The following is a 14,348-nucleotide window of genomic DNA, read 5'->3' as shown; positions in this document are numbered from 1 at the left end:
AGACTGCTGGGGCTGGTGTGGTGTCCATTGCAGTAACCCAGGGAGAGATGATGGTGGCCTGCACCAGATGGAGGCAGGAAAGGTGGTGAAGAGCAATGAGATTCTGGATCCATTTTGGTGGATTTCCTGAAGTATCTCACATGGGGTGTGACAGAACAAGGAGCAAAGGATGACTCCAAGTTTTTTGGCCTGAGCAACTGGAAATACAGAGTTGCCACTGACTGAGATGGGGAGGACTGTGGAAGGAGCAGGTTTTGGGGGAAGACCAGGAGGTCAGTTTTGGACATGTTCAGTGTTAGGTGTTGTCCAAGACCCTGGAGGTCCTGACCCTGACTTCCCATCATAGTGCTGCAGCCAATGTATGGGGTGGGGGAAAGGAGGACCAAAAGGGAATATTCTCTGCTCTCTGGAGGCCACACAGCTTGCCCATATCTCAGTGCCCTCTCCATGGTGCTACCTGCATTACAAAGCCTGGGATGCCCATTTTGGCCAAACTGGACCTTCCCTCAGAGGCGATGGAATTTGTCCCCAGAGGCCTCATAGTTCAGCTTCTTATTCAATATTGAAATCCCCTGTGCACCGTTCCTAACAGTGGCTCTGGGCTGGGGAACTCATGAGGTACCAGTCTATCTTCTGGCACCTTGAACTGTATTGACTATTTCCAAGTTGTGGAAGAAACAGCATTTACAGGTACATATTCTGATCAAATGAGCATTTATTGAGTGCTTACTATATACAGAGCACTGTGCTAGACAAGATGCATGAGGGAAATAGGTAAGGGAATGCCACAGAAGAACTGGAAGGATCTCTGCCTCCAGAGGGCTTATAATCTAGCTGGGAGGCATTGTATGCATACAAAATCACATCTTAAAGATACAAAAGAACATCAAAGCAACATTTGCAGGTGCAAAGTCATTTAGCACAAAGCAGTAATGAATTCTGCAGGGACCCAGTGGTCAGCCACCTCTTCCCCTCACCTCAGAACCTTTTCCAGCTCAGGAACCTGGAGGTCTCTCCACTGACCTCCATGCTGCCCTGCCTCAGTCTGGTTTGGGGTGTATCTGAACGCCATCTGCTCCAGACTAGGAGCTCTTTAAGGGCAGACATCAGCCCTATGCTCTTTCTCATTTCCTCCAACCTACTCCTGCCCTCCCCAAGGCTCTGTGGCCACCACAAAACAGTGGGCTGGGCTGGGCAGACACAGTTGGGTGCTTGGGTTTTGCCAGGGGCTCCCAGGAGAAGCCCAGGACTTGCCTCAGTGCAGACCTGGTCTCCCTTGACTTCTGAGTGGAAAGATCATAGGATTTTGAACAAAGAGGCCTGAGTTCAAATCTTGGCTCCAGTATATACTAGCTGTGTGACCTTAGGCCAGTTTCTTAGCCTCAGTTTCTTAATCTATAAAATGGGAAGAATAATATTTGCTCTGCTTATCTCACAGGGTTGGGAGATAATCAGGACAGGATAAGAAGGTGCTTTGGAAATAGTAAGACCCTGCCCGGCTGGGAGCCATTGTCCTTCCCTAACCTGCTTAAAATTTTAGGATTAAATAAACTAACGCATGTAAAGCATCCAGAATAGTGGCTGGTACCCAGCAGATGCTCAACAGGTATCAGTTCTCCTCCACTCCTATCACTCTGAATCCTGCTTTGACCTCTGAAAGGCCCCTGGGTGGTGCAAACAGTTTGTGATGGCTACTAATAGAAAGGTTGGTGGTTTGAACCTACCCAGCAATGCCATGAAAGAAAGGCCTGGTGATCTGCTTCCATGAAGACTACAGCCAAGAAAATCCTATGGAGCAGTTCTACTCTAATGCATGGCGTTGCTATGAGTTGGAATCGACTTGATGGCAACGAATCTGATTTCAGGTTTTTTTGACCTCTGACCTCAGTGAAATCCAGGAAGTGGAGCAGAAACAGAAATTCTTGACACCTTCCAGAAGGGTTTCCTGGGATGAAGTAGGATGGGGATGAGGTGTCTGAGACACATCCAGGCTAGGCTCACAGTCCTTACTGCCTTTGAACGTCCAGAGCAAGAACACTCAGCTACCAGGAATATAGCCCCAGAAATCACCTTGGACTCTGACTTGACCCCTCCCTCCGTAGTGCGGCCAGGTGGCTGTTACCAGCAGTGGAGGGTTTAGGAAAGTCATCTCCATAGTACCCATGGCCCAGGGCAGCCCTTTTCTCACCCCAAAGAGAGCTTTGATCAAGGAAGGCAGGAAGGGGCATAGATGAGGAGGGATGGGGCAGTGGGGGTGGGGTCATGATTACAGAGATGCTCCTGACACGCAGTCCATCACTGAAGAGAGTCAGGGAGCAGGGGCTGGAGACTCGGTGCCTGGTGCACCACAGATGCTCAGGTAGCCTTCGCTACGTTGCCTGTGAGACAGAGACAGAAGCCTTGACAGCATGGAGATGACAGAAAGCATGGAGAAGGGAATCCAAGGTGTGATCTTAGGTTAGTTATGCAGTAGGCTGGACAGGGAGAAAGAGAATGGACAGTGTGGGGGTGGGAGAATGGGGTGGGAGAAAAGCCAGCATGAGCTCTAGGTCAGAAGATATAGAGAGGGAGTGGCTGGTCCAGGATGGGTCTGCCTCAAACCTGTCCTCTTCTGCCTGGGCCTCAGGCTCCCAGGGCTCTCCTTGGCATTGATGACCAATCCAGGTTAAGGAGGCTGAGGGTCAAGACCATCTGTGGCTCCTCCCAGGAAGCAGAAATAATAAAAATGACCCTAATAATTCATGATAATGGTATTAGGAATTACAGCTCACATGACACATTTACATGCATCATCTCACTTAATCTCATTTGAGAGCCATTGCACTGGTCTGGAAGTTTAGAAGTCTGGGTTCTAGACTCACACCTGCCGCTGTGCGGACAAGTCATTTCCCTTCTCTTGTGTGTGGGTTGGTCCTGAGAGCACCAGGTTGTTCTCTTCACAGAAATGTCCAGTGGTAGGAGTTGGGGTGGGGTAAGGGTGGGTGTGGGGGCATAGGGCTGAAGGAAGGTAGGGAGGGAGGGAAGTGTAACAGAGGTTCCTGGTGAGGAAGAGCTGCTGCCTGGGGGAGAGGGCAATCATGCGATGGATGATGGAGGGGTGTTGACTGGTGTCCCTGGCTGAGTGCCTGAGTGCCTTGCCCAGCTGGCCATAGGTGTGTGCTGGGTGAAAGAGCTTACTTGCGAAATGAGTGTCTCCTTTCAAGAAGTGTCTAGTTGCAAATCTCTCCCTCTCCCAAGACAAAGGCCAGAGGCCCACAAAGGGCTTTTGTTTTTTCTGTCGCAGCAGGAGGCTAATCTTTGCGTCTGGGGCCCCCCCCCCCGAAGGATGGGGTCTCCTGCACACATAGCATGCACACACACACACAAACACACACACACACACACATGCAGACATGCACACATGCCAGCTTCCCCTTTTGGAGAGGTCCTCCTTCAGGGTAGAAAGGACGTCCTTGGCCAGGCATCCCTCCTTTCTCCAAAGGCCACTTCTGGGGCAGCCGTTCTCTGCTTGGCATCTCTCTGCCTCCAGCAACGGATCCTGGCAAGTCTTGTGGCCCAGGGCTGCAGTTTGGGGGAATTTTCCAGGAGAGTCAGGGTAGGGGTTGGAAATCAGTGCCCTCCAGACTCTTCTCTTCTCCTGGGGAGCACTTCCTTGGAGCTCATGGGGCTGACAAGCAGCAAGGACTCCTCCACTGCAGAGGAAGTGGATTTATTGCCGTGGGGGAGGAAGAGGTTAAAAAGGGACAATGGGGGAGTGAGAGGCCCAGCCGTGCATACTTGCAGCACCTCACACTTAGGAGCATGCACAGTCCTGTGCCTGGAGAGAGAGAGACATGGGGGGAGGGGGGCATGCACACACTAGCAAAACCGTATGTGCCACTCCTAAATGCACCAAGGCTGGGGTCTGTACACTCCACGCCCACACCACCCAGTACCCGAGTGCAGGCTCTTCAGAGCCAAGTGCCCCCCAACCCCTGTCCGCCTTCCCTCACCAGCTCGGTCCCCAAGTCTCCAGCTCCCTTCGTGAGGCCAGTGGGTCGACCGCTCGCTGCCTACAGCCTCAGAAGAGCTGCTAGGCTGCCCGCTACCCCAAAACTCCGAAGTCCCTGCGCTTTCCCTCCCCGCCCAGCGTCCCCCGCTCCACCCCGCTCACAGCGGCCAGCGGCGCGGTGCGCGTCCTGGGAATTGCTACTCTGCCCTGGGGACCAACTTCTGACCTGGGGGAGAATAGGGACAGGGTGGGCTCTTCCGCCTCGGGCTGGGCCCGGCGGGTGTTGGGGGGTGCCCTCGAGCCCGGGGCGCGACCTTCGGCCCCTTAGGCAGCCACTCCGAGCTCCTCCGAGCCTCCGTCCGGAGGCCCTCGAGGCCCCGGCCGGCGGGCGCGCTCAGGCCTTGCTGCCACGCTGCAGGCTCTGCGGCGAGTGCAGCTCCACCGACTGCCGCCGCCGCACCTCGCGCTCCTCCCAGTCAGTGTCCGGCTCCAGCCCCTTCAGCACCGCCAGGCGTTCTGACAGGCTCTTGGAGTGAGGGAACAAGACATAGTTGTAGAGGAGGGAGCCCAAGATGCCGCCGACCAGGGGTCCGATCCAGAAGACCTAGGGCCGAGAGGTGGGGGCGGGTTGGCACCGCGCACAGGAGGCGCAGGTCTCCCTTTTCGGGCCCAGCCCATGCGGGATGGCTCCTGGGGTGTGGGGCCAGGACGAGGGGTGGTACACATTGTGGGGACTGAACCCCTCCTCATCTGCACCAAGCTCGCAAAACCCAGTGTGCGCCTGTGGACATTCTCCTCTCCCCACTTACCGGCACCTTTGTGTTGGAAAGGGGTCTTACACGCCATTAATATAATAAAATACCTATTCATGTAGTTATTGATGGAGTCCCTGGGTGGTGCAAACGATTAACGGTGCTGATACTAGAGTCCATTCCAACTCATAACGACCCTATAGGACAAAGTAGAACTGCCGCGTAGGGTTTCCAAGGCTGTAATCTTTACAGGAGCAGACTGCCATACCTTTCAGTTAGCAGCAGAACCTTAACCACTGTGTCACCAGGGCTCCTAGAGGGGTCTCCAAGAAAGACCTAGTGATCTACTTCTGAAGAATCAGCCGTTGAGAAGTCTATGGCGCACAGTTCTACTCTGATGCACGTGGGGTCACCATGAATCAGAATGGACTTGATGGCAACTGGTTTGGCAGTGATGACAATACTAACTGTTGGGGAACACGTGCTAGTGTGGTGGTTAAGGGCGCGCACTCTGAATCAGACTGCCTGGGTGTGAATCCTGATTCTACCACTTGTGAACTTGTGAACCTCCTTGTGCCTCAGTTTCCTTTCATTATAATAGTACCTTGGAAGCCACCAGCACTGTGCCACCAGCACAGTAGTTAAGAGCTGGGCTGTTAACCAAAAGGTTGGCAGTTAGAATCCACACCAGCTGCTCCTTGGAAACCCTATGGGGAAGTTCTACTCTTTCCCATAGAGTTTCTACGAGTTGGAATCAACTTTACAGCAGTGGGTTTGGTTTTTGTTTTTGTTTTGAAGATTGTTATGAACATTAAAGGGGTTAATATTTGCAAAACACTTAGAAAAAGACTTAGCACATACTAAAAAAAAAAATAATAATAAATAGCTATATTATAAATATTACTATTTATCGAGTTCTAAGCGTCTGGCACTGTGTGATCTGTTTTACATGGGTAATCTTACTTAATCTTCCGAAGAAGCCAATGAGGTAAGAACTATTATCCTCTTTTTCAGATGTGGAAACTGAGTCTTTGGCATCAGACTTCAAGAGTGGAACCCAAGGCTTTGCAGGACCCCAGGAGGAGTGTGGAGGGTTTGGGGCACCCAGGACCACTCTATTCCAGCCCTTGTTCTCCCTCCGAGATGAATTTCTGGGAGGGGAAGGTGAGTGAGCTTCAGCCATTACCCAGTGGTCATCAAACTTGCCGGTGACGATGGCTGGAGCCAGGGAGCGGGCAGGATTCATGGAGCAGCCAGTGTAGTGGATCTACAAAGGGAGGTGGGGGTCAGGGAGAGAAGGGAGATCAGGACAGGGCATGGAGTCCTTGCTCCCCTCTCTATTGTTTAATTTGAGATCAACCAGTCTGAGTGTTGGAGATGAGACAAACTAAAGGGAAATGATGCAATGGATAATTAAGATGTTATATTTACAGGGCCCTGTATTCATCTGAGGCTGGAGTGATAGTTGTGCATTGCAGTGTTTGGGTGTCAGCCCGTCTAGGGGTTGTCCACGTGACTGTCTTAGGAGCTTTGTATATGTCCCTCTGGGGGTCTTTGTGTCTGTCACTTTTGGGGTTCTGTGTGTCTGTCTCTAGAGTGGTCTGTGTGTGTGTTTCTTTGGGGAGGATCTGTATGTCTGTCCCTCCAGGGAGGCTGAAATCAGTGGCCATGGCCTACCCCAAGGAGGTGGCCCAGGGCCACGGAGAAGCCGATGGAGAGGGCAGGGGTGCCCAGGTTGTCTCCGCGGCGGTCATCGGTGGAGGCGAAGATGCAGAGCACCAGCTGCAGCGTCAGGAAGAGCTCCACAGTCACAGCCTGGCCAACCGTTGTGTTGTTGCTGAGCTGGGGACAGAGACAGGGTGGGGGGAGACACTGAACATAAGCCCCTCACTAGCTCCATATTCCTGCTCACCTGTAGTTGAGCCTCTAGAGAGGCCCCCAGGCTGGGAGCCAGAACACCTGGGCTTAACAGCCACCTTAGCTCAAGCTACTGAAGTCTTTTGGGCCCTGGCCTAAGGGCAGGGGGTGGACCCCAGGTCCACCCATGGTCCTCCAGGCAGAGGTAGGAAAACTGACTCCATAGCCCATTAGATTTGGTGGTGGGTGTTATGTACCTAAAGTGTGAGAGGAAGAAGATGCTGCGATCCAGACTTTCTGTTTCCTGAAGAAAAAGAAGGGAAATGGTTTCGATCGCAGTAGGGACTTTTTGGCCAGGTGACAGGAAGGCCTTCCTGTCTGTCTAGGTCATAAAATACTGGTGTAATGAGAGAACTGGGGTCTAGAGTCTAGAGAGTGGCAGTTGAGGCCTTGGGTCTGGGGGATGGTCCTAGGGTGCCCCCTTTCTCCATGTGCCCAGCATACAACTTTCCTCTAAGCTTTGCCTGTTCCCCACTGTGTTTTCATTTGGCACTGTGGGTTTGCTCCCTGCTTCTTCTGTGGAGGTTGGGGTGGGGGCAAGGGAGCCCTGTACTATGATGCCTCCACACCCATGCGGTGTGGCCGTGGTTCCCCTAGCTTTGAGTGAGGAGGGAACTTCAGGACCTAGCAAAGAGTTGATTTCATAACTGGGCTGTGCCCAGCACTGGATTTCTCCCTAGGTTGGTTTTGTCATCTGGGGCCCTACACCCTGCCCTCTGGGGCTGGGCATCACGCTAGGTGGAGCTGCAACAGATCTCAGCTCCCACGCTTCTTCTCCAGGCCCTGCACCCCCACCCCTGTGTCCTAGTTGTTGAGCTGGTGCCCTTGGGTCTCTCTAGGGTCCAACCTAAATCCCTGCTGTTGTTCAATGGTAGAGGCTCTAGTGGGGGGCAATGGAAAGAGCTTTGGTGGAAGACACTTTGGAGGCTTCTGACTTGTTCGATTTTGTTTACTGCAGCCTCAGTTTCTCTCTCTGTAAAATGCAGATTTAAAACAACACAAAAAAATTTTTAAGGGACTATGTGAGGGTTGGAGATGACAAGGGTGGAGCTGCAGCTCCGTTTCTGTTGTTAAATGGCTGCCTTCAAGGAGACGATGTGAACATAGGATTGCTGTCAGACAACTCTGGGTCCATTTTGCTACTTACTCGTTTTGTCATTTGAGGCAATTGAATGCTGAGCCACAATTTACCAGTCAGGGTTGGGGGGATCACAGACTTTACCTTACAGTGTGTACCAAGGATGAAGTTATATCTGGCCTGGCACAGAGTAGGTGCACATCAGTGGTAACTGTCCAGTGGCCAAGCTGGCCTTCCCAGGGTCCTTAGAGGACACCTGGGACAACATTGGGGGTCATCCCAGCTCTCCCTACCCTGCCCCTGCCCAATTCCAGCCAGGCAGGGTTCTCCCCCATTCCTCAAGATGGTAAATGCTGAGCAATAGGTTGGGGGAACTTTTGTAGGCCCTTCCCTTCTGAGGGCCCCAGTCAGCTGTGAAATTAGGCAGGAGTAGGCTTGGCCTCTCAGTTTGCCCCCAACCCCCTGCTATAAGAGAAGGAGAGTCCTCAGTCTTGTATCCCAAGGCCTTTTTGGCCGCACAGTCGGTGAGCTCCTCTTTCAGTCTAACCAGACCTCTCCTTGCTGCAAACTGAGCTAATTTTGTTCTTAGTGGAAATGGGCACACTCCTCAGTCTGTTCACCACTTGGGCCACTCTATCCTTTTCCCAGCCCCAGGCCCTCAGCCTCATATGCTTCCCGTTTGGAGGAAGAGGGAAGTTCCCCAACTAGGACACCTCCGTCCCTTGCATGAGGAAGGGCCACTCGTGTAGAGGAGGGGGTGGCCACAGAGACTGTGCAGGGCCCTGCTGAATGCACCATAGAGACATCAGAGCTCTTCGTCAGTGGCCCAAGGACAGAGTGGGCCAGGAAATGGAGGAGACTGAGACCCAAAAGAGGCAGCTGCTGTCCTAGCTTGGGATGGGGGCGAGTGAGAGTCGTGGTGAGGGGAACACAGGCCATCCCCTGTCACCCAAGCCACTCAGAGTCCCAGGCCTTGCACAGGCACAGGAGAGGTGGAGGAAGGGGTGGCCCAGGAGAGGTGGAGCCAAGGGGGATGGCTACAGCATCACCATCACTCCCCAAGCGGCCCGATTACACTGTACCATGGAATCAGAACGTAGCTCGCTGGCTCCAGGGATGTTTTCCAGGGTCTGAAGAGACCTTGCCCCTGCACCTTTCCCTGGGTTCCAGTCTCTAGTATTGACAAACTGTGGAGCTTTTAGCCCATCATGTCTCTTCTCTGAGACTCAGTTTCCTTGTTTGCAAAATGAGACTTATAAGACGGTTGAGAGAGGGGACATTGGTCACGTGGGAAGATCATGGGTTTGAGGGCTGTCTCTGACACTTCCCGTTTCTGAGCCTCAGTTTTTACATCCCTAAGAAATGGGTATGCCCATCCCTACCTCTCAGGGCTGTTGTGAGGGGTCAGTGCATGGCTTGTGAGGAGCAACTGCTATGGGGTCCACCACACAGTAAATGCTAAGGAACCACTTGATCCCTTTTCTCCCAGAAGACTCCTGTGACTAGCACTCAGAGGTTCCTCCCAGCTCAAAAAAAAGGTCTGCTTTGGGACTCTGTCCTTTGATGAGTTCTAGCCCAGCCCTCACTGTAACGCTGGCGTCACTGATGCCTCAGTGCTGCTCTTTGTCCATGAAAGTTAGGACAGATGCTACCAGCAGACTCGTTTGTATCCTACTTGTGCTCTGACGTTATTGCCTGTCTTACACTGATTCTTCTATGGTGACTGTGTTCCTGGCTCCAGCCTTTCTTTCCCTCTCCCTCTCTGCCCACCCAGACCCCTACCCAGAGCTGGTCTCTGCCACCTCATCCTTTACAAAGAACAACCCCGTGTGAGGTTCTACTACTCACCGCATTAACAGCCAGGTCCCCACGGATATCTGGTGGCGTAAGCTCATGGAGTAGGGCGGCTCCTGCCACAGCCCCCAGCAGCTGGGCAGCCAAGTAGAAGGTGGCTCGGAGAAAGGAGACGTGGCAGCCCACGAGGCAGGCTACAGTCACAGCAGGGTTGATGTGGGCCCCGCTGATGTGGCCCAGAGTCTGCACCAGGGTGCCGATAGCCAGGCCGAAAGCCATGGCGATCTGTAGCACAGAGGGCAGGGCCTGCGGCCAGTTGAGGGCTGAGCCAAGGCCAAAGAAGACGAAGAGGAGTGTGGCTAGGAACTCGGAGAACACGGCCCTGGAGAAGGCTATGGACCGGAGCTCCCACATGCTGTGGAGCCTTCTATGGGCTGGCCTAGCCGTCTCAGGGCAGCAGGCTTATGGCTCTCTAGCTCTCTCTCAGGGTCTCTGGGGAGGCCCAACCTTGGGCATTTATAGGGTCCTTCCAGCCTGAATCTGGGCACGTAGGACAGAGGTGGAGTTTAGGCCAAGACCTGCCCCCTCCCTACAATGGCTGCCCACTGCCCCCACTCCCCACTGGCCCACCCGCATGCCTATCAGCCCATCTAGGCCTTCACAGCTGACTAATGTTCCCCATTAATGAGCTCCAGATAAGGACTGACGTCCCCTGGTTTTCCGTGTTTGTTCCCTCCGTTACCCCCGGGCTGCTGCCCCATGGCCTCTCCCTACCCCCACTCCCACCCCCATCTGGTTCTGTGAATGGGGACCCATGTAGGGATGTGTGCAACCCTCTCTCTCTGACTCAAACTGTTGGCCAAAGAAGTGCCAACACCTCACCCAAAATTGACCATGAGAGATGTCAAAGCTACCCCTTCTGATGACTAGGAAGTTCTTCCTGCTGTCTGACCTCCAATTTTTCCTTCTTGGTAGGGATGGAAAACAACTAGCTAGCTTGTGACAGATCTTCTAAGGCATAAAGATTTTGTGTCTTTTTCTGTGCTTGCTTTCTTGCAGTCAATCATCCATAAATCATTAAGCTTTCTTCACCTCCTCCCTGGAACCATAGCCAAATAGTAGCTCCCATAGCCTGGAGGCAGGGGAGGGTTTCAGTGGCCATTGGGACCCTGGACCTGGGTGATAGAGTCAACCTGGTGTCGACTGGCTCCATTCCAGCCTCACCCTGTTCCATCTCTGTGACTTAACCCTTCTTGTCCTTGTCTGCAAAACGGGGCATAATAATAAAACCTACCTCGTGGGATTGAGGTTTTGGTTAAATAAAATAATGTATGCAGAGTGCTCAGAGCAGCACTTGGCCCACAGTCCGCCCTCAATAAATATCAGTTATTATTAGTAATACCACATATAATCTGAGGAGGAGAACAGGTCTCCCCAAACTCACATGTTAGGGTTCCAGAAGCATGCCCTAGAGCTCAGAGCCACCAAGACCACAAAGTCAAGGGGTTTCTGTAGGCAATGAATTGTGCAGGCTCCAAAAGGCTGGGATGCCTGATAAGTGACTTCCTGGCCTCAGTGCCCACTCAGTCCTGCCTCTGGGCAATGCCACCTCCTGTCAATGATGTTTTTGTGGCCACTGGAGCCCAGGAGACTTTCGAGTCAGAGAGTTCCCAACTCCACTCCCCAGCTTTTCCCTAATCCCACCAGCTCTGCTACTGGAGAAATGCCTTCTCTTTGTCTCTCCCAGGGACTTAAGGAAAGAGTGGGGTACAGAGTGGGGTCAGGAGGCCTGGGTTCTGACCCCTATTCTATCTCTCCTGTCCAGCGGGTCCCTGGGCAAGTCCCAGTCCCAGGAAGATTAGAGAGTATAGAATGGAGATGGAGCCCCTCTTGTATCAACAGGGGAAACTGAGGCCCAAGAAAGGCATGTGACTGATCCAAGGTGGTCCAACAAGTTAGTGGCTGAACAGGGCCTGGAACCTGGTCTGCAGAGTTTTTTTTTTTTTTTTAACCACACCTACACTGCTGGGTCATACTCTAAGCCTCAGTTTCCTTATCTGGGTATTGGGAATAATGATGCTTACCCCACAAAGTTGTTGTGAGGATGGAGTCGGTATTTTGCAATTGAGAATTCATCATAAATATATGTAAGGGCTTGTGACTCCTGCTATTAGGAGGAGGAAGGGGAGGAAAAAAGAAGGAAATGACCCAAACAGAATAGAAGCTCCAAGAGAGCAGGGATTTTTGTGGATTTTGTTCTCTGATGTATTCCCAGTGCCTGGAACAGTGCCTGACACATCAGTAGGTGCTCGAACCTCTGTTGAATGTAGATAATTACCCAATAATTACCTCCCAACTCCCCACAAGATACTGGGATAAATCCCAATGGAGTGGGGGTCTAGAGTGGGGGCCATAGACTTCATACTCCCCACCCCTGCCTGCCCACTCACCAGATGGAGTTTTAGAGATCATCTGATCTGTGGACCTCATTTTACAGACAGAAAGTGAATTTTTGAGAGGTTGTGATTTGTGGGGTCACACAGCTTACAGTGGGTGTCAGGACTCAGGCCCAAGTTCCAGCCCCAAGTTCGGGAGAGGGGAGGACCCCAACCATGACTGTACTCCCACATGTGACTTTTCTGTGTAAGAGGGAGGAAGGGCCAGCCCTGCTCATGCCCAAGGCTCCAGGTGGCCAGTGGAGCTCCTCCGAGTGGGGGCTGCACTTTGTCTACCAAGATCACCACACCATGTCTTATTGAGTCCATGCTGTCATCAGCTGTAGCACACACTACCAACTAGAATCTAACAAAATGTTTTCTTATCATTTAGCACTTTATCATTGAAATAATTCTTTTATTTTATTGTACTTCAGATGAAGGTTTACAGAACAAACTAGCTTCTCATTAAATGGTTAGTACACATATTGTTTTATGACATTGGTTAACAACCCCATGACATGTGAACACTCTCTCTTCTTGGCCTAGGGATCCCCATTACCAGCTTCCCTGTCCCCTCCTGCCTTCTAGTCCTTACCCTTGGGCTGGTGTGCCCCTTTAGTCTTGTTTTATTTTATGGGCCTGTCTAATCTTTGGGTGAAGGGCGAACCTCAGGAATGACTTCATTACCAAGCTAAAAGAGTGTCTGGAGGCATACTCTTGGGGTTTCTCCAGTCTCTGTCAGACCAGTAAGTCTGGTCTTTTTTTTTTTTTGAGTTTCACACATTTCTTTTTTTTAAATTTTTATTGTACTTTAGGTGAAGATTTACAGAAAAAACTAGTTTCTCATTAAACAGTATACATATTGTTTTATGACGTTGGTTAACAACCCCATGACATGACAACACTCTCCCTTCTCAACCTTGGGTTCCCTATTACCAGCTTTCCTGTCTCCTCCTGCCTTCTAGTCCTTGCCCTTGGGCTGGTGTCCCCCTTTAGTCTCATTCTGTTTTATGAGCCTTTCTAATCTTTGGATAAAGCATGAACCTCGGGAGTGACTTCATTACTGAGCTAAAAGGGTGTCCAAGGGCCATATTCTCAGGGTTTCTCCAATCTGTCAGGCCAGCAAGTCTGGTCTTTCTTTCTTTTTTTTTTAATAATTTTTATTGTGCTTTAAGTGAAAGTTTACAAATCAAGTCAGTCTGTCACATATAAGCTTATATACACCTTACTCCATACTCCCACTTACTCTCCCTGGTCTTTCTTTTTGAGTTAGAATTTTGTTCTACATTTTTCTCCCGCTCTGTTTGGGACCCTCTGTTGTGATCCCTCTCAGAGCAGTCAGTGATGGTAGCCGGTCACCATCTAGTTGTACTGGCCTCAGTGGTAGTTGTGGCCCATTAGTCCTTTGGACTAATCTTTCCCTTGTATTTTTAGTTTTCTTCATTCTTCTTGCTCCCAAAGGGGTGAGACCAATGGAATATCTTATATTATGCCAACTAAGCTAGATGTTCCCCGAGACCATGGTCTCCACAGCACTCAGCCCAGCAATTTAGTCCCTCAGGGAATTTGGATGTGTCTATGGAGATTCCATGACCTTGCCTTGTACAAGTTTTACTGTCTTACCCTTCACCAAAGTTACCACTTATCTATTGTCTGTTTAGTGTTTTTCCATCTCCACCACTCCCCTCCTTTTTATCCATCAAAGGTTGTTTCTTTTTGTGTGTAAACCTTTTCATGAATTTTTATAGTAGTGGTCTCATTTGATATTTGTCCTTTTGTGATTGACTTATTTCACTCAGCATGATGCCTTCCAAATTCATCTGTGTTGTTAGATGCTTTGCAGATTCATTATTGTTCTTTATCTTTAGGCAGTACTACATCGAGTGTATGTACCATAGTTTGTTTATCCATTCATCTGTTGATGGTATCTAGGTTGTTTCCATCTTTTTGCTATTGCGAACAAAGCTGCAATGAACATAAGTGTGCACATGTTTATGCGTGTGGAGACTCTTTTTTCTCTAGGATATATTCCTAGGAGTGGGATTGCTGGATCATATGGTATTTCTATTTCTAGCTTTCTAAGGAAGCACCATATCGTTTTCCAAAATGGTTGTATCATTTTACATTCCCACTAGCAGTGCATAAGAGTTCCAATCTCCCCATAGCCTCTCTAACATTTGTTATTTTCTGTTTTTTTGATTAGTGCCAGTAATGCCTGGGTGAGATAGTGTCTTATTGTGGTTTTGATTTGCATTTCTCTGATGACTGGTGATCATGAGCATTTCCTCAAGTGTCTGTTAGTTGCTTGAATGTCTTTCTTGGTGAAGTGTCTGTTCATTTTCTTTGCCCATTTTTTAATTGGACTACTAAACAATTCT

At 50.7% G+C, this 14,348-nt stretch overlaps 2 protein-coding genes across 2 annotated transcripts in view; one reads left to right on the top strand and one right to left on the bottom strand.

Moving 5' to 3' along the window:
* Window positions 1-4,385: 4,385 nt before the first annotated feature.
* Window positions 4,386-9,991, bottom strand: LOC126075405 (aquaporin-2). Its single transcript, XM_049883080.1, has 4 exons — window positions 9,587-9,991; window positions 6,421-6,585; window positions 5,930-6,010; window positions 4,386-4,595 (listed from the first exon to the last, which is right to left on the bottom strand). Exons 1-4 carry the CDS (start codon window positions 9,944-9,946, stop codon window positions 4,386-4,388), a joined length of 816 nt encoding a protein of 271 aa, XP_049739037.1. The 5' UTR covers window positions 9,947-9,991.
* FAIM2 (Fas apoptotic inhibitory molecule 2) overlaps window positions 5,825-14,348 on the top strand; it is a 94,083-nt gene continuing 85,559 nt past the window's right edge. Inside the window, exon 1 of the mRNA XM_049883078.1 lies at window positions 5,825-5,907. The gene's annotated coding sequence lies outside the window, so the exon portion shown is untranslated. The remainder of the gene's footprint in view (window positions 5,908-14,348) is intronic.

Source organism: Elephas maximus, chromosome 4 (assembly GCF_024166365.1).
Source record: "Elephas maximus indicus isolate mEleMax1 chromosome 4, mEleMax1 primary haplotype, whole genome shotgun sequence".
NCBI lineage: Eukaryota > Metazoa > Chordata > Mammalia > Proboscidea > Elephantidae > Elephas > Elephas maximus.
Note: the sequence above shows the minus strand (reverse complement) of the source record. Positions and strands in the feature narration are given on the sequence as shown.